The 24,531-nt window shown below is 33.6% G+C and overlaps 2 protein-coding genes across 2 annotated transcripts; both read left to right on the forward strand.

Moving 5' to 3' along the window:
• Positions 1 to 267: 267 nt before the first annotated feature.
• Positions 268 to 3,665, forward strand: LOC120117185. The gene is made up of 5 exons (XM_039137492.1): positions 268 to 310; positions 1,106 to 1,433; positions 1,668 to 2,090; positions 2,414 to 3,095; positions 3,189 to 3,665. Exons 1-5 carry the CDS (start codon positions 268 to 270, stop codon positions 3,663 to 3,665), a joined length of 1,953 nt encoding a protein of 650 aa, XP_038993423.1.
• Positions 3,666 to 3,668: 3 nt separating this feature from the next.
• LOC120117196 lies at positions 3,669 to 4,076 on the forward strand. The gene has a single exon (XM_039137499.1). It carries the CDS (start codon positions 3,669 to 3,671, stop codon positions 4,074 to 4,076), a length of 408 nt encoding a protein of 135 aa, XP_038993430.1.
• Positions 4,077 to 24,531: the final 20,455 nt, after the last annotated feature.

Here is a 24,531-nt window from a genome sequence, read left to right on the forward strand (position 1 = left end):
CAAAATTGGCTAACCATTTCATTTTGTTCGGTTTCAAACCGAGGGAGGAGAGAGAGAGTTTCAGACTCTATTAACTCCTTCATCGGAGAGAATAGAAGCATCTGTCGCTGGTGGCACCTCACAGCGGTGCAAGGCGGTCGGCATGGCGGCTGGAGGGACCCAAACATCCTCAACCAATTCTCCTCAACCCCCTCCACCCATATCTCAACATATTTAATCCTAAAAGCAACCCATTAACCCTAGATCTAGATATTACCTTTCGAAAAAATGAGGCTTCCAACGACCCTTGGATTTTCAGCACCAAATCGAGGTAAGAACCCCCTATTCTTCTTTGTTTTTTTTCTTTCGTATGGTTCGAATATGGGTGGTTGTTAGGTTCCCCTTCTTTCTCTATTTATTTTTTAAAGCCCTCTATTTTTTTCTGTTCAAAGCTATCTCTTCCCTCAATTTTCTTCTGCTTTTTCTCTCTCTCCAAAACTTGTTCCCCAATCTCGAATATATCTTCTTTCTTTGATTGCATGTCTTCTTATTCCTATTGTCGAGGAGATAGGATAATGATGTCCTATCTCCATTGATTGACATAGTAAGATTGCCTTACGATAGTGCTATTTTATTATAATTATTATTCTCTGATTTCCCCGCCAATTTACTGTTGATTGATATGTTGTCACTGTTCAGTCATATTTATCGACAGCAGAGTCAGAGGCGGTCGGTGAGGGAAAGCCTCGGCTTGAGCGGCGACGGCTGAGCTGGTGTTAGGGTAAAAACTGTAATCTGAGTCCACTTGGACCATTGGATCAAATCTTATCCAACGGTCATGGGGATTGGTGTCTGAAGCATAAGGGTAAAACCCTAATCTGTTGGGTTATCCAATGGACTGGTTCGGGTTTCGGGTCACGGGTCTAGTGATGGGCTTTAGTCGGGTTTCTTGGTAAATGTAATATGGATTGGGCATTTTAGTGGCCTGGTTGGTTGGGTCTGCTGAGTGTTGAGTGGGTTGTATTTAATTGTATTGGGCTTTAATGAGGGCCTGTATAAAAATATGTAAAATGTATTTTAATAATAATAATAATAACAATATTAAAATATGATCCCTGGTTGATAGAGGGTGATTTCAACATTATTTTGAAGCTGGAAGAAAGCTCTAATCCAGTTAACTCCAATATCATTAGTGACATCTCTGATTTCCAGGAATGTGTTGAGGATCTGGATGTTTTTGATCACCAATTCATTGGTCCATTGTTCACTTGGTCCAATAAGCAGCAGTACACCTACCTATCTCGCAAACTGGATCGAGTCCTCATCAATCATTGTTGGATCGAGGCTTTTCCTTCTTCTGAGGTTGAGTTCCAAGCGCCAGGGGACTCACATCATAGTCCAGCCCTAGTCTGGATGCACAGAGATGCGCCTACTGCCATGCCAAAACCCTTTAAGTTCTTCAACTTCTAGGTACTGCACCCAGATTTTTTTACCATTGTTAACGATTCATTGTAACTCCCGGCCTCAGGGAACCCTGCACAAGTCCTTTTCCTTAAACTGAAAATATTGAAGTGCTACCTTAAGTAATTGAATAAAAATCATTTCTCTGATATTACGGGGCAAGTTCAAAAAAAAGATGAGCTAAGGGCTTTTCAACTTGCTAATCTTAACGCTGCTACTGCTGGTAGCCTCATTTCTGATGAGCTGAGGACAGAGGATGAATTAAGGGCCCTTGAGTACATGGAGCTCCTTTTCTACAAACAAAAAGCGAAGGCTGATTGGATCAAAGAGGGGGATCAAAGTACCCGTTTCTTTCATGCTATGGTGGCTAGTAAAAAGTTGAGTAGAACCATTCGGGTCCTTTATGATCATGAAGGAAATAGACTTAGTACATTTGATGCAATGTCAAATGAAGCTATTAATTTCTTTTACAAACAACTAGGGGTGGCTGATCCGGATGTTAACTGCTGTAATGTTAGCATTATCAAAGAACTTCTTGGCTACTCTTTGCCAGAGGGTGCAGCCGAGTCTTTAACCAGAGATGTCTCTGATTCAGAGATCAATGAAGCTATATGGGGGCAAGGGAACAATAAATCCCCTGGCCCTGACGGGTACAATTCTTTCTTCTTCAAAAAAACTTGGCATATTATGGGGAATGATTTGGGGCAGCTATCTAGTATTTCTTTGATACCTCATTCATGCTCCCTTCTTTCAATGCTACTGCTGTTGTACTTGTTCCCAAAATCCCTAATCCGAGTATGGTCAAGGACTTTCGGCCTATTTCTTGCTGCTCGGTTATTTACAAGACTGCCACTAGAATATTAGTGAATCGTTTGTCATCTATATTTCCAAATATAATTTTGATGAATCAATCTACTTTTGTGAAAGGGATAAGCATTATTGATAATACCTTACTAGCGCATGAACTTGTTAGAGGATACGCTAGGAAGAAAATTCCCCCTAGATGTGCCCTCAAAATTGACTTGCAAAAAGCTTTCGACTCCTTAAATTGGGATTTTGTGGGAATTGTTTTGCATGCATTAGGACTTCCTGAAAAGTTTATTGGCTGGGTCTTGGCTTGTATTACTAAACCTAGCTACTCAATAGTGTTCAATGGGAGTCTCGTTGGCTATTTCAAGGGTGCTCGGGGTGTTAGGCAGGGAGAACCCCTATCACCATATATTTTTGTTATGGCCATGAATGTTCTATCATGCCTTCTGAATGTGGCTGCTATGAAAGAAGTTTTTAGATTTCATCCTAAGTGTATAAAGGTTGGGCTCACCCACCTTTGCTTCACGGATGATCTTCTTGTCTTCTGCAAGGGTTCGTTGGACTTTGTTATTGGTGTGCAGGTAGTTTTAGACATGTTCTACTCCATGTCTGGTTTAAAATTAAATGTCAGCAAGTGTGAAATATTTTGCACAGGGATTTCTGATGAGTGTTGTGCTGCTATTAAAGAGGCCACTGGCTTTAAGTTGGGTTCCCTTCTTGTTCGATACTTGGGAGTCCCTCTTGTAACCAGGAAGCTCGCAGTTAAGGATTGCCACAGTCTTATTGACAAGATCAGGGCCAAGTTGAACTTGTGGGCCAACAAGTACCTCAGTTTTGTTGGGAGGGTTTAACTGATTCGTGCTGTCCTTATCAGCATGGCTAGTTTCTGGTACAGACAACTTATTCTTCCATAAGAAGTTATTCATTCTATTGAACAGCTTTGCTCCAGATTTTTCTGGAAGGGATCCGATTTACCTGCTAAAGGTGCTCGGGTTAGCTGGAAGAATATTTGTTTATTGAAGTCTGAGGGTGGGTTAGGTGTTCAAGCTGTCGGTGACTGGAATAAAGCTTGTGCTGTACACCTAATCAAGAAATTACTAGCAAATAAGGGCTCTCTTTGGGTTGCTTGGATGCGAGCCTACGTGATCGGGAATGATGACTTCTGGCAGATGAATATTCCCATGAATGTGAGCTGGGGCTTTAAGTACATTCTGAAAATCAGACCTAGTGTCTCCCATCTATTTGCTAGCCCAGACCGTAACTTAAGCACTAGAAGCATATGGGAAGCTCTACGATCTAGAGCTCCTAAGGTTCCTTGGCAGCATATTGTTTGGTTCCCTGGGCGTATCCCTAAGCATAGTGTCAAAGCGTGGATGACCATTCTTGACAGGATCCCTACTCGGATTAGGCTTTAAAGAATGGGATTAAACATTGAGAACGTTGATTGCTTACTGTGTGGTTTGGAGGCTGAGTGTAAAGACTATTTGTTTTTTGGTTGTACCTTAGCAAAAGGCTTATGGGGAGCTATTCTTGCTCTTTGTGATGTTTATTGGGGGGTCAGTTGCTGGGATGGTGAGTTAGCTTGGGCAATTCGCTACTTCAAGGGAAAGTCTTTCATTGTGGGAGTGCTTCGACTTACTTGGACTAGCCACATCTATGGTATTTGGAAGGAGAGAAACTGCAGACTCTATGGAGGTAGAGCGCGGTTAGTGGATGAGGTTCTACAGGACATCAAAGATGCTTTGCGTGTCCGTATGGAGGGTAAAGCTATCAATAGAACTGATCCTAGAAATGCTATCATCTGTGCTAACTGGGGCATTTCCTAAGCTGATGTTTTTTGTTTTGTTCCTCCACTATGTTTGTTGTTTTACTGTGTCTGCTGATTTATTTCAGCTGATTATTGTACGTTGTTAACTGTAGCAGATTTTCTGCTTTCTTGGGTAATGAAATGGAATTATCCAAAAATAATAATAATAATAAGATAAGATAATATTTTTGTAGATCTGATCCAAAACGGGTATATATAGCTGCCCCTCTTTACACATTCTTGTGTTAAGAAAAATAAGGCAAAGACGAGAAAGAAAACAAGTTTTTATCCTATTCTCTTTTTTTGGTTTAGAAAATGGATATGATTTTTGGTGGGGACGACACGACTCATACGCGATGAAGAGGTCTGGTAGTCAGGTGACACGACTCCTACGTGTTGAGAAGATCTGGTTGATGGATGACACGGCTCATACGCGATGAGGACGACTGGTTATCTAGGGGTGACACGACTCCTACGTGATGAGGAGGTCTGGTCGGGTGATGACACGGTTCCTATGTGATGAGGACGACTGGTTATCAGGGGTGACACGACTCCTACGTGATAAGGATGTCTGGTCGGGGGATGACGCGGTTCCTTCACGATGAGGATGGTAGGCCATCTTTATGGATTATGGTTTCAAGAGAAACCAACTCAAAGATGATGCTTCAAGAGAAGTTGTCTCAAGAGAGACAAAATTCTTTTCCAAGGAAACAACTCAAAGATAGGTGTTTTGTTTCAAGGGAAAGAAACTCAAAGATAGGTGTTTTCAAAAGAAAATGTCTCGAGAGACAAAAATTTGTTTCCAAAGAAACAGACTCAAAATTTTTTTTAAAAGAAACTGTCTCGAGAGACAATTTTTTTTTTTCAAGAGAAACAACTCAAAGGATACTGATAATCTGCTTGTTCCTGCTGTTGGAGGAAATGCCTTCAGAAGATATGATCGTTTGCATCAGGATGTTGAATCCCCAAAGATGCCCTAATAGTCGATGTTGAATCTCCAGAGGTGGCCCAACATTCATCATTTCTTGCTTCAGCACTGATTCTAAGCATGAGCTTTGTGTTTGAGAACCACATGTTAACTACCAAGATCCACTCCAGAGAGATTATCTTGTTTGAAAAGCATTTTTATTCTTCTTTTATTTTCAAGAGTCTGAAAATATCAGTTAAAAGAGTTATGAAAAATGTTTAATCAAAGCTTTTGAAAATATTTCCCCTTTCTAGGTTTTACAATTGAGACAAATCATAAAACAAGAGCTCATTTGATATCAAAGAATTAATTACACTTTTAATCCTTCAATAAATTATAGCTATTTGACATGTGTCAAGATTAATGCTATCATTGAGGTATGGCTAAGTAAGGAAACGATAAAAAAGTCTCAAGTTGTTATTTTTGGTCAATGGTTTGGTATTCTCATTTATTTTTTGTTCACTAATATGATGGAGTAGCTTCTGTTCTTATTTATTGGAAGTGTTCTCCGACTCCCAGCTCTCATGTTCTCATTCATGTTGTGCGATTCCTTATCAAGGGATTTGTGCGATCACCTCTTATGCAATAGTTGCACAGTCTTCATTTTTCACCAGAGTGTACTCTTGCAAACCTCGACCTGAGACAAGTTGTTTCCTTGCCCCATTTTATTTTGTCCCAAATATTGGCTTCACTTGCCCCTACTTCGATCTTAAGCTTCGGAGAGATATTCATTGAATTCCAATATACTTTTGGAGAACTTATCTTGTTTGAAAATGTTTTTCTTCCTTTGGATTTTCAAAATTTTGAAAAATATCAAAAGATTTTTGAAGAAATTGTTTTGTCTCCTTCTCTGTTTCACAATTGAAACAAATCATAAATAGGAGTTCATTGGATATCAAAAGAATCAATTGCTCTTTTAATCTTTGATAGTTGTAAATGTTTGACAAACATCAAGATTGAAAGGTTGGTTTTGAGGTTAGCTACCTAAACTCTAAGGTTTATTTCATCGATTTTGTCATCGTGAAGATCATAGCATGCCCCTCTTTCTTGGTTTGATAATTTGATCGAAGGTGGACAAAAATGTCGTAACTAGCATGGTCAATTGCTAGACTCTTTAGAACACTTTTGTTTCAGTTCTCTGAAATCTTCCATTTGTTCAAGCTTTGTAAACTCCTCTAGTAAAGGTAGTGCATAAATATCGGTCTAAAAATGAGATTTATGAGTGCTTGTGTGAAGTTGACTATAACAGGTGTTCCTCAACTCTTTTAGCTCATATTCACCGAAACTCATTATTTAATAATTAATTGGCCATTGTTTAGCTAGCTGAATTCAACTTTATTGTACATATATTTTATAATTGCATTTATCAGGCTAGTTGAAGGATTCATGTCGTCACAAAGTCTTCAACTTGACAACCACAGTGGAGCATACACCGGATTGCCAAGTACCTGATCAATGTCATGGCTTGAATGTAATCTATTCATAAAGCCAGGGCTTTCGAGTTTCCTCCATAACCAATTGCTTTAGCAGAATAACTCATCTTTATTGTATATATGTATATATATATATTATGGGTATACGGATTTCATTTCTTAAGCTCGTTGAGGAGAACCTGTTATAGCCTAGGTGTTTGTTGAAGGTCAGAAAATCTCATCGTTAGAGTACAATTCCCAAGCAACTGACCTAAACTAGATTCACCAACTTGACCATTCAACATCATTAATATCATTAACACCTAGGAATTGTAATTTCATGTGCTAGTTGCCCCATTTTGTTCGCTCCTAATATATACCTAAATGTCAAAATGATTGACTGTATATGTGAGGAGAGAGCTATCTTGGTTCCTTCAAGGGAAGGGTATGCACTCTGATGAATTTATAGATTAGGATTAAGGGTTCCTTATTTTTTAGGGTTCAATCTTATCATTTTCATAGATTTACAACCTCAAATATTTAAAAGCTTTTAATTAAAATGATATCCAAAGAATTTCAAGATTAAAATTTGTTCATTGTCTATTTCCTAAGAAGGAAGCATTTTATTAAAATGTTCAAAAGTCAAGTGATTTACAAACATTTAAACATAGATAGAAAAACAAGTTCTAACAAGATGACATGCATGAGAATGAAACAAAGCTCCTGATGGATGCCCCAGCCGACTTCTGATCAGAATACCCCCATCACACATTGAACGTCAATGCCTCTGAATCAATCAGATCTTGGACCTTGCGTTTCATTGCCCCGCAGTTCTTAGTGGTCCTGAGCTCCCAATATGATAGATGCATATGGCATTAATATCATGGCCTTCAGGATATGGGGCTTCTCTTGGTTTGGATTAAACTGGAGTCACAAGGTTCTTCTCAACTAGCGTTGGGAGCAATTCCTCATATGTTATTGGAATTGGATTGATGCGAGATGCCCCACATAATTTATTATGGTAGGAAGGTTAGTGTTCAAGTGAACATCCTATATTCAATGTCTTAAGGTTTTATTGGTAGAAAAATGTTGGTTTTGAATCTAAGAAGATGATGTTGTGACTTTATTGGCTCAATGAAAGGCATGTGTATGACTTTTGGGTCTCAGAGAAGATAAAGGTAATATTTCAAAGTCTCAAAGATGAATAATGTCAAAATTTGGTCTTTTGGTAGTAACCATGAATTATTTCGGGTAAAGAATCGAGAGATTTTATTTTTGACTTTAGATGGTATAAGAAAGGTATAATATTGACATATGTAAAAAATCTATAATTCTTGAAGAATTAAGAGAATATGTAATTCATTTGATATTCAAAGAACTACAAGATTAAAACTTATTCAATTATTCAACCTTATAAGGTAACATAAATTCAGTTATCAAAAGATTAAACATATTTAGGCAAATATTAAAGAAAGAACAAAAACGAGTTCAAACAAAACAATCTCCACGGATGCAAATGATAGATGCAATGCCCCCATCCTTATTCAATTGTCCATGCCCCTGAATTCATCAGTTCTGGATCTTGAGATTTAGTGCCTTACAATTCTCAACGGAATGTCTGGAGCTTCCTATATGGTAACTGCACATGGCTTCAACATCATAAACCTTAGGATATGGGGACTCCTTTCTCAGATCATCCTGGAAGGCTCAACCCTACAACCAGCTGAACAAGCTCCCATCGTGCTGATTTCAGCTTCTTGCTTCTATTCTCAAAGTGGTTAGGACCACTTCATCGAATCCTCCAAGGATTAATTTCATGTTTATGTTGAAATGCTTAAAAATGAAATGCAGATGCAAAATGCAAAGATGCAAATGCAAAAGAAAAAATATTGATCCCAACAATGAATCTTGTAGAACAATTTTCACCAGAGATAAAAGCCTTCACATTACAAGAAAGTCCACTTTACAGACATGCCTTCGCTTAGATATTGAGTCTGAAGTGGATTATTGCTTCGTCTCAGATCTTTGTCCTCGAAAATGATGCCCCTAAAGTGTTCTGTAATCTGACTTCGTTAATGCCCCGGTGATGCTGAAGTCAGCATGTCACTCCTTGGTGGTTAGCGATGAAACGATCGCAAATAAGGCTCTACTGTTGGATTACTCATCGGACCAGTGGATCATCATTTCAGTCTCGGATGTTGCATGATCTTTGAGTAAGTCTCATTCTTGGACTCTCTGAACTTCTTTAAGCTCTCAGTGCATGTCTGTATATGCGACTACTTGATTGAAAACTTTCACCTCTTCTTGTGAAAATTTTCTCTCGAATATCCCCTTGCTATCAACATTTTCACATTATGTTATGACGATGCAATGCAATGCAAAAAAATGATGACAAAATGACACAAACAAAAAAGAATAAATAAGTTAGTGTACACAAACAAAAGAAAATAAATTAGTCAGTACAGGTAGGATAATTGATACAAATAAAAATGTTATTCAGAGATGAATATAACACCTACCCCATCATGATATATACCCGAACATGCTTTAATTAAATAACATTCCTACTCAGACATGCTATCTACCCAAAATGATTTTTCAAGAAATTAATCTTAATCACATGGTATATAGTTCGCATACTTTTATTTAACAGAATTTAAAGCAAAAAGGAAAGGTTCATAAACACTTATCCTTCGTGTACACCTAATTGGGTACCTAGTGACGGACAGAGGTTCGGTATGACTATACCTAGGGTGACCATTTTACGGTTCACTATATGCATAGTTTCGGCTCTAATAGAAAAATGATACTCAAATTGTCCCTGATGTCGGTGCCCCCTTGGGCTGCCAGACCCTCGATCCTCACCCATTACAGGTTTCGAACGGAACGAGTTCAATTCGAGGGGATTCACTGCCTTATACCCATACAAGGAATAAATCTCTACGAAGGTATAAGGTATGTATCCCATGGGTTATTTGCTAAAACTCATACGAAGAATAAATTCTTATGAGATTAAAGCAATCACCCTGACTTAATTGGATTGAAGCTCGTGTCTAGAGCTCATGTTATGCCAATGCAAGTGATGTTTGTGAGGAGGAATGTATCTACCTTTGACTCAAAAATGAAAAAGAAAAAACTCAACAAAAACTTGGACAGATCTGAAAGCAAAACAAATTCAAATGTTAGTATGACAATTAAAAACTTCAATAAACGAATTATAAGTTAACTATAGACTCGAACTCGTAATTTCCACTAGGACGACAATATGTAAGCGACTTACAGCCTGACTCTCTAAAACAAAGTCCCCAGCGGAGTCGCTAAGATGTCATAACCATTTTTTTGATAAAACAATTAAATATTATTTTAAAAATAGTTATGACTTTAATTTGGAAAATTTGGTGAGTTGGAATTAATTTGGATTAAATTGAAAAATGAGTCGCCATCGACTTTGGGCTAGGTAAGTCGAATACCTAAAAATGTTTTTTAAAACAATTTTAAGGCAAAATCTTTTTTTAAGATGAAAACTAGTCTGTGTTTACCAAAGATTCATTTTAAAAGGATTCAGGAGTCGGTTACGCGTGGAGAAGGATTAACACCTCACAACGCCCAAAATTGGTGCAATGTCGCTTACACGTTGTCGTAAATGGTGGAAATCATGAATCAAATATAAAGTTAAAATATGATCCCTTTATTAAAGTTCATTAATTTGCTTCGAATCAATTAATTAAAGAACATTCTTTAACTTGAAAAGAAATCTCGAGATTAGCAATCCTAAATCGAAAAAGCTATTTCGACTATTTCTTATCCGTAAAAAATATTCCCTCATCGATAAATATACGAATTGAATATAAAAAAATAGATGTTTTCATATAGCAAAATAAATTGATTAACTAAAAAAATGAATAGAATATAAAATGTAGAATGGAGATCGACAATTTGCATGAAATGAAATAAATTTATTTAGAGACATTCATTGCAATATTCGACTTAAAATGAAATGAATTAATAATCAGCAAAATACAATTGATTTATTTCAAGTTCTTATTTGGTTCGAATGTCATATTGGATTACATCACTTCGATCAAGTGATACTTTCCATGCCCATTCTACAAATATCGTTCTTGAAAATTAAAATTGAACATTTCATCCATGGATATAATGCAATGGAAATAAATGTAATTAAAAATACAAAATAAAATGTTTACATTAAATGGAACTAAAAACATTATTTACATAATACAAATAACCACATAATATGTAAAATACATTCATACATAAATGGCTCAAATAAAAATAAGTAAACATTACAAACCAAAATAAAATACCAAAAATAAGCATTTAAGGGACTAAAATATGATTAATAGAAATTTAAAGGACTGAACAATAAATACAAAAAGTTAAAGGATCAAAATAGCAAAAATAGAAACTTAAAGGACTAAAAAGTAATTACAAATAATCCAGAGCCAAAATCACAAATACTAAACAATACATGTACTAAAAATGAAAATAACCCAAAAATAATATAAAGGACTGAAATGAAATAAACATAAACACCAAGGAGCAAATAATAATTAATTCTAAATGCCAAATAGTGACTAAAATAAAATATTTACAAATTCCATGGTCAAATTCGAATATCAGCTAAAATACAAACCACACAAAACCAGTGACTAAAATGAAACATTTGAAAATATTAAAATCAGAATCAAATATAAACAAAAATGGTATAATACATATTATAGTGACTAAAATATAATTGTGGAAAGATAAAGGTTCAAAACAAAACAACGTAAACTTCATTCCATGGCCCAAATTGTGAGATTACAAAGAACAAGGACCCAATATGAAAATATCCAACACGCAAAATTACAGACCCCCTCCTCATCAAAACTACGTTGTTTTGGACATGTTATATAAGCCCCAAAACAAAGCCAAAATTGGCTAACCATTTCATTTCATTCGGTTTCAAACCGAGGGAGGAGAGAGAGAGTTTGAAACTCTCTCAACTCCATCATCGGAGAGGATAGAATCATCCGTCGCTGGTGGCACCTCACAGCGGCACACGATGGTTGGCACGTAGGCGCACGACAGCTGGAGGGATCCAAACACCCTCAACTAATTCTCCTTAACACCCTCCACCCATATCTCAACATATTTAAGCCTAAAAGCCACCCATTAACCCTAGATCTGAATATTACCTTTCAAAAAAACGAGGCTTCTAACAACCCTTGGATTTCTAGCACCAAATCGAGGTAATAACCCTTTATTCTCTTTTTCCTTTTGTATGGTTCGAATATAGATGGTTGTTAGGTTCCCCTTCTTTCTCTATTTTTTCTCAAAACCCTCTCTCTTCTTTTTTTTTTGTTCGAAGCTCTATCTTCCCCCGATTTTCTTCTTTTTTTTTCTCTCTCCAAAACTTGTTCCCCAATCCCGAATATATATCTTTCTTTGATTGCATGTCTTCTTATTCCTACTGCCGAGGAGATAGGATAATGATATCCTATATTCATTGATTGACATAGTAAGATTACTTTGGGATAGTTGTTTTTTTATTATTTTTCTTCTCTAATTTCCCTGCCAATTTACTGTTGATTGATATATTGTCACTGTTCAGTCAGATTTATCGACGGCGGAGTCAGAGGAGGTCGGCGAGGGAGAAACTCGGCTTGAGCGGCGACGGCTGAGCTAGTGTTAGGGTAAAAACCTAATTTGAGTCCACTTGGACCGTTGGATCAAATCTGATCCAACGGTCATGGGGAGAGTCAACTGAAGCATAAGGGTAAAACCCTAATCTATTGGGTTATCCAGTGGGCTGGTTCGGGCTTCGGGTCACGGGTCACGGGTCTAGTGCTAGGCTTCAGTCGGGCTACTGGGTAGATGTAATCTGGATTGGGCCTTTTAGTGGCCTGGTTGGTTGGGTCTGCTGAGTATTGAGTGAGTTGTATTTGATTGTATTGTGCTTTAATTAGGGCCTGCACAAAAATATGTAAAATGTATTTTAATAATAATAATAATAAAATATAATATAATTTTTTTTGTAGACCCAGATAAAAACGAGTGTCTAAGTACCAATGCAAAAGATTAAAATAGTGAACAAAACAACATTCAACAAAAAAAACTTAATCATTTATTAACAATAGAATAAAATATCATTCAAGCATTTCCAACTCCAAATAAAACAGTTTATGGTGTGACAAACTTCATTCCAATAATAATCTTTAAATACAAGCCCTTAAATGATATGGATATGAAGAACAAGAGGAAGAAAAACTCCCAGAACATAGTTTTACCGTGACATCAGACCATCACCATGACTGCTCTAGCGGCCAACCCCTCTCGAGGGTTTGACCGCTGCTCCGGCGAAGCCTGACCATGGAGGACACCAAGGATGGTCCAGTGGAGGACGGTGAAAAAGGATGTGTTGCAGCCGCCTTTCTCCAAACCTCACTTTTAGAGTATTTTCTCTCATCTCCTTTAGGGTAGTATAATGAGATATTTATAGTGAGAATTTCTAGGGTTTAGTGTATTTGGAAATTTCCTAAATACCCTTGGTTTCATGCCTATTGTGTGTATAATATGGCAGCTAGTAGTGATCCCAAATTCCTTAGTAGAGACATGGTTTCACGTGAGGTGTATTGGACAGCTGGCCAAGTGACGCCAACATTTTCGTCTTGTGCTGCGTCAGACTTGCGAGATAAAAACTCTCATTGACAAGAAAATTTGTTCCTCACTGTCATCGTCTTCTGTTCCATTGACCCTAGCAAATTAATTTGTCTCAGCAAATAAATTCTTACTCAGTCATTTCCTGCATCATCATAACCAACAAACAACACTTCTCCTCAGCAACATCAATTTAGTCAATTAAAATTTGCCTCGACATAACTTATCCACCACATGCAAATATATTATAAATGCAACTATATGCAGTTAAAATGCTATGTTAATGGCTTTAGACAATCAATAACTTAAGTAAAAGGACATAAAATATAGTCTTTTTACGGAGTTATCACCCACAAAATCAAGAATGTCTAACTAGAAGACTCAAATCCTAAAATATTTACACTTCAAAAATCATTTATAGCAATCATATCACCCAAATACATGAAATGAACCAGTAATAAAATTCTACCCAAATTGATCAAACTAAATTATAATCAAACTAAAATTAAATGAAAATCAAAACAAAAGCAGGATATTGACTTTAACTAAATCCTTAACAAGCAAGCTAAACAAAAAAAATCAAGAAATAAAAAGTCACTTCAAAATGAAACATAAAGTGAGAGGAAAAAACATTAATTTTTCTTGGTTTTGGAGACCGATCAAAGCAGAATCAAGCTAGCATAATTATTAAACTACTTTAATTAAATAAAAACGATTAAACAAAAAGAATCGAGGAAGAAGAAGCTACTAACCTCAAATCACGAGCTGGAATCGAACAAAAAAATATAGGGTAAACTAAACGGGAAACCACCAAACTATGGTCATTAATCGATCTTGTCACCGAATTATTTTTTGTCTCAATTCGATCACCAAACTTTTTAATTGATTCAATTAGACCACTCTCAATTAAAAAAAACGGACTTGCTGACTTGTCCGTTAATAAAACTGGCATAATTATATATTTGGTCCTTATATTTACATATTCTATCAATTTTGTCACTATTTTAGTTCAATTAAAGAAATTTAACTATCCAATTAGAACATAACATGTGTCAATACATGATTGGAAGATTTTATTTATGAATTTTAAATTATTTAATTAAGTGATTTTATAACCAATCAGGTGGTGACACATGTCACCACCCTGATTGAAATGGAAAATTGAACAAGAAAGATGTGCCATAGGAGATTTGAATCTGCATTCAAGGGGAGACAAGAGTAATAAGGCACCCAAACCACTGGGCCAAAGGTCCCCAATAGTTCCAACTTATAACAATTTACATTTGACTTGTACTGTTAAACAAATTATTTGGTTAAATAAATTTCAGTTCGATTAATGGTTACAGAAAAAAATTTCGGTTTGATTAACGGTTAAAGAAAAAATATTTTATTTGAAAATTATTAACCAAACCAAATTAACTGAATTTTTTTCTTTAACATTAATCGAACCGAAATTATTTGACCATTAATCGAACCGAAATTTATTTAATTTTTTTTCTTTAACCATTAATCGAACCGAAATTATTTGACTGTTAATTGAACCAAAATTTATTTAAAAATTATTAACCGAATTTTTTTCTTTAACCATTAATCGAAACGAAATTATTTGACCGTTAATCGAATCCAAATTTATTTGAAAATTATTATCCGAATAAAATAAATTATTTTTATTTAATCGTTAATCGAACCGAAATTTATTTGAAAATTATTAACCGAATCAAATCAACCGGTTTTTTTCTTTAACCATTAATCAAACCGAAATTATTTGACCGTTAATCGAATCGAAATTTATTTGAAAATTATTAACCGAATAAAATAAATTTTTTTTTCCTTAACCGTTAATCGAACTGAAATTTATTTGAAAATTATTAACCGAATCGAATTAACCGAATTTTTTTCTGGAACCATTAATCGAACTGAAATTTATTTATCCAAATAATTTGTTTAACCGTACAAGTCAAATGTAAATTGTTGTAAGTTAAAACCATTGGGGCCTTTGGCCTAGGGATTTGGGTGCCTTGTTACTCTTCTCTTCCCTTGGACGCGGGTTTGAATCTACTCGGTCGAAATTTTCTTGTTCAATTTTCCATTTCAATTAGGGTGGTGACATGTGTCACCACCTGATTGGTTATAAAATTAATTAATTAAATAATTTAAATCCATAAATAAAACTTTCCAATCATGTATTGACACATGTCATGTTCTAATTAGACAGTTAAATTTCTTTAATTGAATTAAAATAGTGACTAAATTGATAGAATATGTGAATATTAAGGACCAAATATATAATTATGTCAGTTTTATTAACGGACACGTCAGCAAATCCGTTTTTTTAACGGAGAGTAGTATTATTAAATCAATTAAAAAGTTTGATGATCGAATTGAGACAAAAAATAATTCAGTGACAAGATCAATTAATGACCATAGTTTGTTGATCTCCCGTGTAGGTTACCAAAAAAATATACAAAAGCGAAACTTCACTCTCTCTCACTAATTTTACACTTATTTTTTTGAATCAATTTTACACTTAAATTGAAAAACTAGCGGAAAATAGGCAGAGAGATTTCTAGGAAATCTTTTTATATACCAAGCGGGAATGGCCGCGATTGCAGCGTCGGTAATTTTACCCTTTTCACTTCACTAGTCGTTTCGGTTCAAGGACACGTGTACTTCGTATGTTATCCCGACAAATTCTTTGTTAGATCTTGCAGCGGCGATGCGAGCTCGTCACTGACGCGGCAAGATTTAATTCGTACGATAGACCGGGTAGTATCGTTTAGGGTATGCTTAGATGCAGATATGACGTATAGTAAGGATTTTGTTTGGTATGGTAAAGTCGTGAGAAAATATTACGTGGCAGTATTTGATTGAACGTGAAAGTAAGTGTTTTTAGAGGCTGTAGGGTTTGAGCTCGGATTTCACCGTGTACAATTAATAATTAATTAATATTATAATTCGGTTAAGGATAGGGATGGATCTTGATAGCGCCACGTGTAATAGTAAATCACAAATAAAAAAACAGACCCTATGAACTTGTGGTCGTTTTTTTTAGTACAAAGGTAAAGTATTTTTAAGATAAATGCAAGGTTTGAACTCATATAAATTGAGATAATATAACTATTTTTTATTATTTGATCAATTAATAAATTTTTAGACTTGAAGGTTTTGATCGGGGATGATTATGGATTGAGTTAATTGGATTCTTTTTTTATTTCAATTTGGTTTAATATAATATTCATTTATTTATTATTCGATTTAAGTTAAGTTTATAAAATTTTATTTTATTCAAAATTTAATCACTCAAGTTAAGTTTATAAAATTGTTAATCTACTCAAAATTTAATTATTCGAGTTAAGTTTATAAAATTTTTATTCTATTCAAAATTTAATCTAACATATATATATATATATATATATATATATATATATATATATATATATATATATATATATAATTTTTATATTTATATAACAGGTAAAATAAAAATTTTATTGAAAAATATATAGATATAAAGGTTTTATAATGTACTGTTCTTTCTTAAACTAAATTGATATTTTTCATATTGAAATCGAATTCATCAAACGGTCTCAATAGTTAAAGAGTGTGTTGTTCTCTCTAAAATCTAGAGGTATTGAGTTCGAGCAGTTATGTGTTGTCAATGGCTAAAAGATATAAAAAAAACTCGAACCCTATGTACTCAGACCTTATCCTTCAAAAAAAATTGATCTGATCTGAACTTAAAATAAAAAATACGACTATACAAGATCAAATTGATCAAAATTTATTAAATTTGGATTAAATACTAGTCTATAATTTTGACAGAAGTTTGATAAAACAATAAATATAAATAAATTTTATATACGACATAACATTGATGTATAATAAATTTCGAGAATAAAATCTTAATAATCTTTTAGACCTTAACTTTACATATAAAAAGTTAAAAAAGTTTTCATAAATGATTTGCGTCCGAATAGCAAAGATATTATCACGTGTGTGTCACAGGTAATGAAACAAATGGATGTGACGCATGTTTTAGGGTGTATTATTTCAATTGTTTCCTATAATTTGTAATTTAGTTAATGTTAAAAGTCCAAATTCTTAGATATTGACATGTATTAATTAAAGCATTAAATTTAATTTGAAAAAATTTGTAATTGAAAACCAATAGTTCAATGCATCGACGCCATGTTGAATGAGCCGGTTTTAGCACATTATAGGGCCGGATAAACTATACATTTGATTCTTCGTTTTCGAACGTTGGTTGTTTCTTTCCCTCCTCCGCCGGCCGTTCTTCTAACCGACACCCCACCGTCGTCTCTCTATGGTTCCCTTTTCCGTCCCTTTGTTCTTATCTATGTTTCATTTCTTCCCATATCTTGTGTTTTATGTGTTTTGTTTTATTTCTCTTTTTATTTTCATTTGATTTACTCTTTTCAGCCGCAACAAAAACTGTTACATTGCTATGGATTTAAATTGGACAACAGAAAAAATTATACAAGTTTATAAAATTTTCGGTTATAATCGAAAATGTTATAGATAATATAACATTTTTTATTCAACCAATTTGTCCAACATAAAAAGTTATGTTCTTGATAATATTTTCGGTTGTAGCTTATTTATGTCGTTTTTTAACCTTACATTAACAAGTTGTATTTTAGACTCTTCCTTACCTGAATGGTCTGGTGCATATGGGGATTGTTACTGATGGGTTGTTTCTTTTTTTCTTTTTTCTTTTTTTTCTTTTGAATAGATTTGAATGATTACAAAGTAATAAATGTTTAGAATTTTTTAGTCATTAAAAACCCATACATCATAAACATAGTTACTTAAACTTAAGATCTTTAAGAAAGAACAATATTTCTTTTATGTAGTTTCTGATGACTCTTTCTCAATTATGCATTATGAATTTAGCTTTTTAGTCTTTGTCGAAGTTCATGTTATTTATTATTTTTATTTTTATCTTCACTTTAAAAATTTTAACATATATACTAATAAGGTTAAAATAAAATGATTAGACTCGGACGACTTATTGCATGTTCTTTTATTGTTTGTTATTATATTGTTGTTGTTTTCTTGAATTTTGGGTTTGATGTTGTGTGGCAACTAATTTAAGATTAATTTAAGGTGATTTTTAAGTTAAAATGTTATCATGTTCAATTTAAAGTTATACAATTTTATAACATTTTCGATTGCAACAAAAATGTTACATTATTATGAAGTTAAGGTTTACAACCAAAAGAGTTATACAAGTTTATAACATTTTTTGTTGTAATCGAAAATGTTATAGAAAATGTAATATTTTCTATAACATTTTCGATTCAACCTAAATTGTTACTCTGTCCAAACTACAAAATTATGTTCTTTATAACATTTTCGATTGTAACTGATATTTGTCCTTTTTTAACCTTACATTAACAAGTTGCATTTTAAGCTTCCTTACCTGAATGGTCTAGTGCATATGGGTATTGTTATCGATGGGTCGTTTTTTTCTTTTGAATAGTTTGGGGTGAATACAAAGTAATAAATATTTAGAATTCGGCTTAGTCATTATTAACAACACACACCTTACAGGTAGTAATTGCTTGAACTCAGGACCTCAAGAGAGAACAACAATTTATTTAAATACTAAGATCACTCAATAGATTTGGGTCGTGTCTTTTTTTAATTTACTAATATGGTACATGGATTTAATTAATAATTTTGACGTCTGAGGACATGAGAAATCACATATTGAACCAGCACTTAATCTTTAGTACTTGTAGAGGGGCACGGGCTTCATATCATGGCATGGCGGGCACAGGCTGGGAAATGTAGTGAACCCACGACTTGCAAGCAACCCAAATCAAGCCATGGACAGGCAGTGGAAATCCGACATAAAAGTTACAAATAAAAAACCCAACATGAACACCCAAATTTGGAATCCTAAGCATGTATAATAATTTCAAAATTTGTTAGATAAATAGGCTTTAGATATTACATTCTAAGTGGAACTCAATGTTATACAGTTAACTTGGGGGAGTTGTATTTTTTGAAAATTTAAAATTTTATATATTTTAGATTTTTAATATATTTTCTATTGAAAATATATTTTCGTCATCTTAAATTTTATAAATTTGTCCACTCCTAAAATTTTAGAGGTTTACCCCCTAACATAAATGTTGAGACGATTTCTCTAAAAAAATAATTTAATTATTTTAAGTGTGATTTAAAAAATCTCGTCTCAATTAATTTGGTGTTTCCTTTTTAAAGTTAAAAAAACGATTTGAGGAGTTACCACCAATCTTTGATTAGGGTGTGATTAGGCACCCAAAATGTTGTCATTTTAATAAAATTTAATTTAAAAATTATTAAAACAACATTTTAAGGTCTTCATACCAAAAATTGAGTTCGGAAGTCGATTACACGTGGGGAAGGATTAATACCCCCATAACGCCCTAAATCGGTACCTAGTCGATTAATTAGTTGTTTTTGACAAGTTCGAATTTAATTTAATTTAAGATCCCTTCAAATAATATTCTTTGAATTTTAGGATGAAAAATAATAATATTTAATTATTTTCTATCGAGAAGAAAATATCTCTCATGCTTTAAAACAGTCAATTCTCACTCAAATCGAAATAAAGAAATATTACTATTTCATTCTAAATTTTATTATTAATTTAAATTGCATGGATAATGATGAAATAAAGTGAAATCAAATTAAATAAAATTACCAATCCTTTTAGAAAGAATAAGGATATTCGACTATTCAAAGATGTCGAGATCATACCTTTTTATAAGTTCTAACGATCTTTTCTCGAAGAATTAAATAGATGAACATTTCTTTTTCTCTCGTTCCCAAGCTTTAGTTGTAGTCAATTTTTAGGGGTTCACTTAATGGGATACACTTTCATTTTAAAATCGTCGGAAGTAACATTCTTATACCTTAAGACAGTCACTTCACAACAACCCTAGAATGAAGAGTATTACCCTTAGTCCAATTATTTGAATCGGGTCTAGGTATGCTCATGAGTATATCATACATGTTATGCGAAACGATGACATGTGGAAATCTTATATGCAAATAAATGCACATCGAAGAAACACATAAAATATGTAAAGAAGATGAAAAAAATGTGTGCATACTCATACATTTAGTCATTTAACAAAGGACCCATAATACATTAAAATCATAAATGTGATTTGCCATACAATTTGATTTATATGCAAATATAACCCGATAATATATATAACATAACCAAATGTGTCATTTTGATTTATATGTAACATGCGCGAATGTATATTTTATAAGTTCTAACAATCTTTTCTCGAGGAATTTAAATAGACGAACATTTCTTTTTCTCTCGTTTCCAAGTTTTAGTTGTAGTCAATTTTCAGGTTTCACTTAATGGGATACACTTTCATTTTAAAATCATCAGAAGTAACTTTCTTATACCTTAAGACAGTCACTTCACAACAACCCTAGAATGAAAGGGTATTACCGTTAGTCCAATTATTTGAATCGGGTCTAGGTATGCTCATGAGTATATCATACATGTTATGCAAAATGATAACATGTGGAAATCTTATATGCAAATAAATACACATCAAAGAAACACATAAAATATGTAAAGTAGATGAAAAAATGTGTGCATACTCATACATTTAGTCATTTAACAAATGACCCATAATACATTAAAATCATAAATGTGATTTGCCATACATTTTGATTTATATGCAAATATAACCCGATAATATATATAACATAACCAAATCTGTCATTTTGATTTATATGTAACATGCGCTCATGTATATTTTAAAATACATAACCTATATATAATAGAAATCTAACATGATGACTAAAGTGAACAAACAACAAACATGGTAGTCCTAAAAATAGAAATAATGGCGATTAAGTGGATTTAACTAACATGTGACCAAATAAAAAAAAAACAACAACCCTAAGGATATAACAACAAGTTTAATAAACATAGGTCATCAGGCACGGAAACTTAAATATTCCAGGCACCAAAATCATAATGAACCCAAAAAAAGACATACATGTGATTAAAATAAAAGTTTTGAAAATGGCATGTCAAATGTACAAACAATGTGAAATATAAGCAAACAAAGAGTATGAACCAAAATGAAACACGCGAAAACTTGGAGACAAAATCAAAATCCCAAAACTCTCCAACTAGGGACTAAAATGCATTCGAAATAAACATGGGTGAGCCCTTACAGAGATAACCCATCAGGCGCTTAGACATAAAACGATGCCATTTTAGGTGCATTCTTAAAGTCTTTTTTAGGCTAAAACCCAAACCTTAATCACATTATCATTATATTACCTAACAACCCCCTGTTTTCTCTCTATTCATCATTTCTCTCCATTTTTCATTTTATGTTTCGAAGTAAGACCACTGTAGCCACCATCATCTAATGACTCCTATGAGGAGTGAAACTACCTAAACCACCTCTTTTTCAAAACTCAAACCTATAAAGCCACATAAAACTTGAAGAACTGACCCCTCAACCCCAAAAGAGACCCGAGAGAAGATTGCCTTTGAATTAGTGGCGTTTTGACTTCGGGAGACGGTGACAATGCTTCTTTTTCGACGGGGTATAACACCCCAAACACCGGGTTAGTGACAAAAATTGATGAGTGTTCAGAATAGTTAATCTTTGCTCGTTATTTCGTCGATTTTGTGGAATTATTGCTGCTGAATTGGTCGTGTTATACTTATTTTCGTACAGGTCCTTGCTTTCCAGAATTTGTGATAAAACGGACGAATTCTGCATTTTTTTTATTATTTGGTCACGGCTGTAGACATGGGCACGACGCGATCTGACGTGGCATTTCTAGAAGGTCCAGTCAGCGGCGGTTTCTAGAAGACTTCATCTGCACGCCTTCTGGAAGATTGATGTGTAGAGTTGCATTAGGAGACTAGTTTAAGTTTGAATTTAAATTTAAAAACAATTATCTTTTGTATTATTTTATTATTTTCTTTACTTATCCTTTAGGTTTTGAGAGGCTATAAATACCCACTTGGGGTAAACCTAAACTCATCACTCAAATTACATTCTTCTTTTCTCTCTAGTTTTATTAAAGTTTTCTCTTTTTTACTTTTCAAGTTTTTCCCTTTTTTATTTTATTTTCAAGTTTTGTTTTCAAAATAATAAGTATGACTTTTTTCATGCTTAGCTAAATTTTTCAAAAGCCGAGAGTTGTCGCGATGATTCAATTCCAACGGGAGGAAGATTCGGCGTATAGAAAGCAATTCGACTTCCTGGGAACACACTTGGCGAGATAGTTTCGCCAAGAGGGAATTGATATCGGAATTGAATGTTATAGAAGCAACAATCTGAGTCGAACGCTACGAACTTAAACGGTAATTGATCTACGACAATTGATGTAGTTAGAATCAATTATCAAAACCGGAATCAAAGATTGCCTTGGGTGTTCAGTATACAAGATAGAGTCACGAGGCCTGTAGACAAAGTAACCGACGTGAATCCCGAATAGAAAGTCTTATTCGATGATCATAAGGAAATTGAATCAAAGCGAAGCTTGAGGCGATTTTTACCATATTTATTCACAATCTTCATCATCCTATTTTTACTTTAATTGCTTTAATTTATTTACTCGTTTTTACTATTTAAATCTCATATTGCAAACCCCCCCATTTTACTATTTTTCCCTGGTTAAAAACCATTCAAACATAAATTTGTGATTTTCTAAGTCTCTGAGGATTCGACCCTTATTTCTCTATACTACGTATTTCCTTATTTATTAATTGAGAAAAAGGAATTTATTTTGACACCGAAACAACAGTTGTCAAAAATGTAAGAAGTTAAAAATTTAGTGGTTAAATTGGACTAAGTTGAAAAATTCAATGACTAATTTTGGAAAAATTATGTTTAAGACTTATTAAAAAAGATGGAAGAGTGAAAGGGAAAATAGGTCTTTTGGCTGGAAATGAATTTAAATTAATTTTTAAGATATATTTAACACGTGAGAAAGAGGAAAGGAAAGGAAAGATCAAGATTGTTGGGCTATCTTCTCTCTTATTCTTCTTCTCTTCCACTGTAACCTCTATTTCTAAGGTGAAATATGTTTCTATTTGGTTATTTCTTTAATTTGTGGGTTAGTTGTGAAGTTTTGAAGAGTATATAAGATTAAGGAATTTAAAAGTTGAAGAGAAACTAAGTGATTAAAGAATTAATGGTGAAATAGAAAAATGGGTTTTAAGTGAAGTTATGAAATATGGTTAGTAATTTTATTCTAAGTGCATATTTGACTTGTCAAGGGTCAAATTAAGGCGTTTGAAATATTAGAGAGGATTAAGAACATGTTGGAAGAATAGGTATGATTTTTAGTTTTATGGGTTATATAGAGACATGAGATGTTATCAAAGGGATTAATGAAGATAAATTATTTAGGATAAGTAATAATGAGTTTGAGAGTATGAATGGGGATAAAAGCATGAGATTTAGGTGAAATATGGGTAAATTTTGAAGTAAATTAAGGGAAATCTAGATAAGGGTATCGGTACTGGAAGAATAGTACCGATACTATCAGACTAAATTGAAGGAAAAACGTATGAATCTGATGGACAATATTGATATTGATTGAAGAAGTATCGATACCAAGAGTAAGGTATCGATATTGTAATTGAAATAAAATTTCTAGAATGTCAAAATGGTATCGATACCAAAGTGGGTGTTGGTACCATAGAAGAGAAGTATTGGTACTGTAGGAGGGGTATCGATACTATTAAGATTGAAATGGTAAATTAGGTGCTTCATTTCGTTTATGTAAGTGCAAATTTGTTATTCAATTATGGAAAGTTGGTTTTGATATTGGATGTATTGATATGTAGATTTGGATCGAAAGATTGGATATAGTACGAGATTGATCGAAAGGAAAATGATTTCCATTTAGGACTTACCTGAGACAAAGGTGAGTGCAACTCATATGTTTTATATTAGATTTGAGGACGGCTTGCGATAAGCCAACCTCAGAGTTTTTGATAAAAAACTGTTTTATTTCTTTTATGTAATATTTTTATTTACAATGCTTTATTCAAGTTATACTTCTTAAGCTATGTTTTGATATATACATGGTTACAAAAATGTGATATGTGAATGTGCTTATACAAAAATGTTCGATGTGAAAGTGCCTATGTGAACAAGAAATGCTCTGAATAATGAAATAAGAAATAATTATTTGGTTAAAATCCCAAGGTATATGTATGAGAATTAGAGGTATAGTTGGCATGCCAAGAGTCGAACTTTCTAAGTGGTCCTTCGAGACAAAACTATGTGGTCTTTCAAGACAATCTTATGTGATCTTTTAGGACAAAACTATGTGGTCTTTCAGGACAATCCTATGAGAATTAAACGGCACACGTTAGTAAAACCGACATGAAATTCGGGGAGTACTATATTCCT

Source organism: Hibiscus syriacus, unplaced genomic scaffold (assembly GCF_006381635.1).
Source record: "Hibiscus syriacus cultivar Baekdansim isolate YM2019G1 unplaced genomic scaffold, ASM638163v2 tig00000916_pilon, whole genome shotgun sequence".
Lineage (NCBI taxonomy): Eukaryota > Viridiplantae > Streptophyta > Magnoliopsida > Malvales > Malvaceae > Hibiscus > Hibiscus syriacus.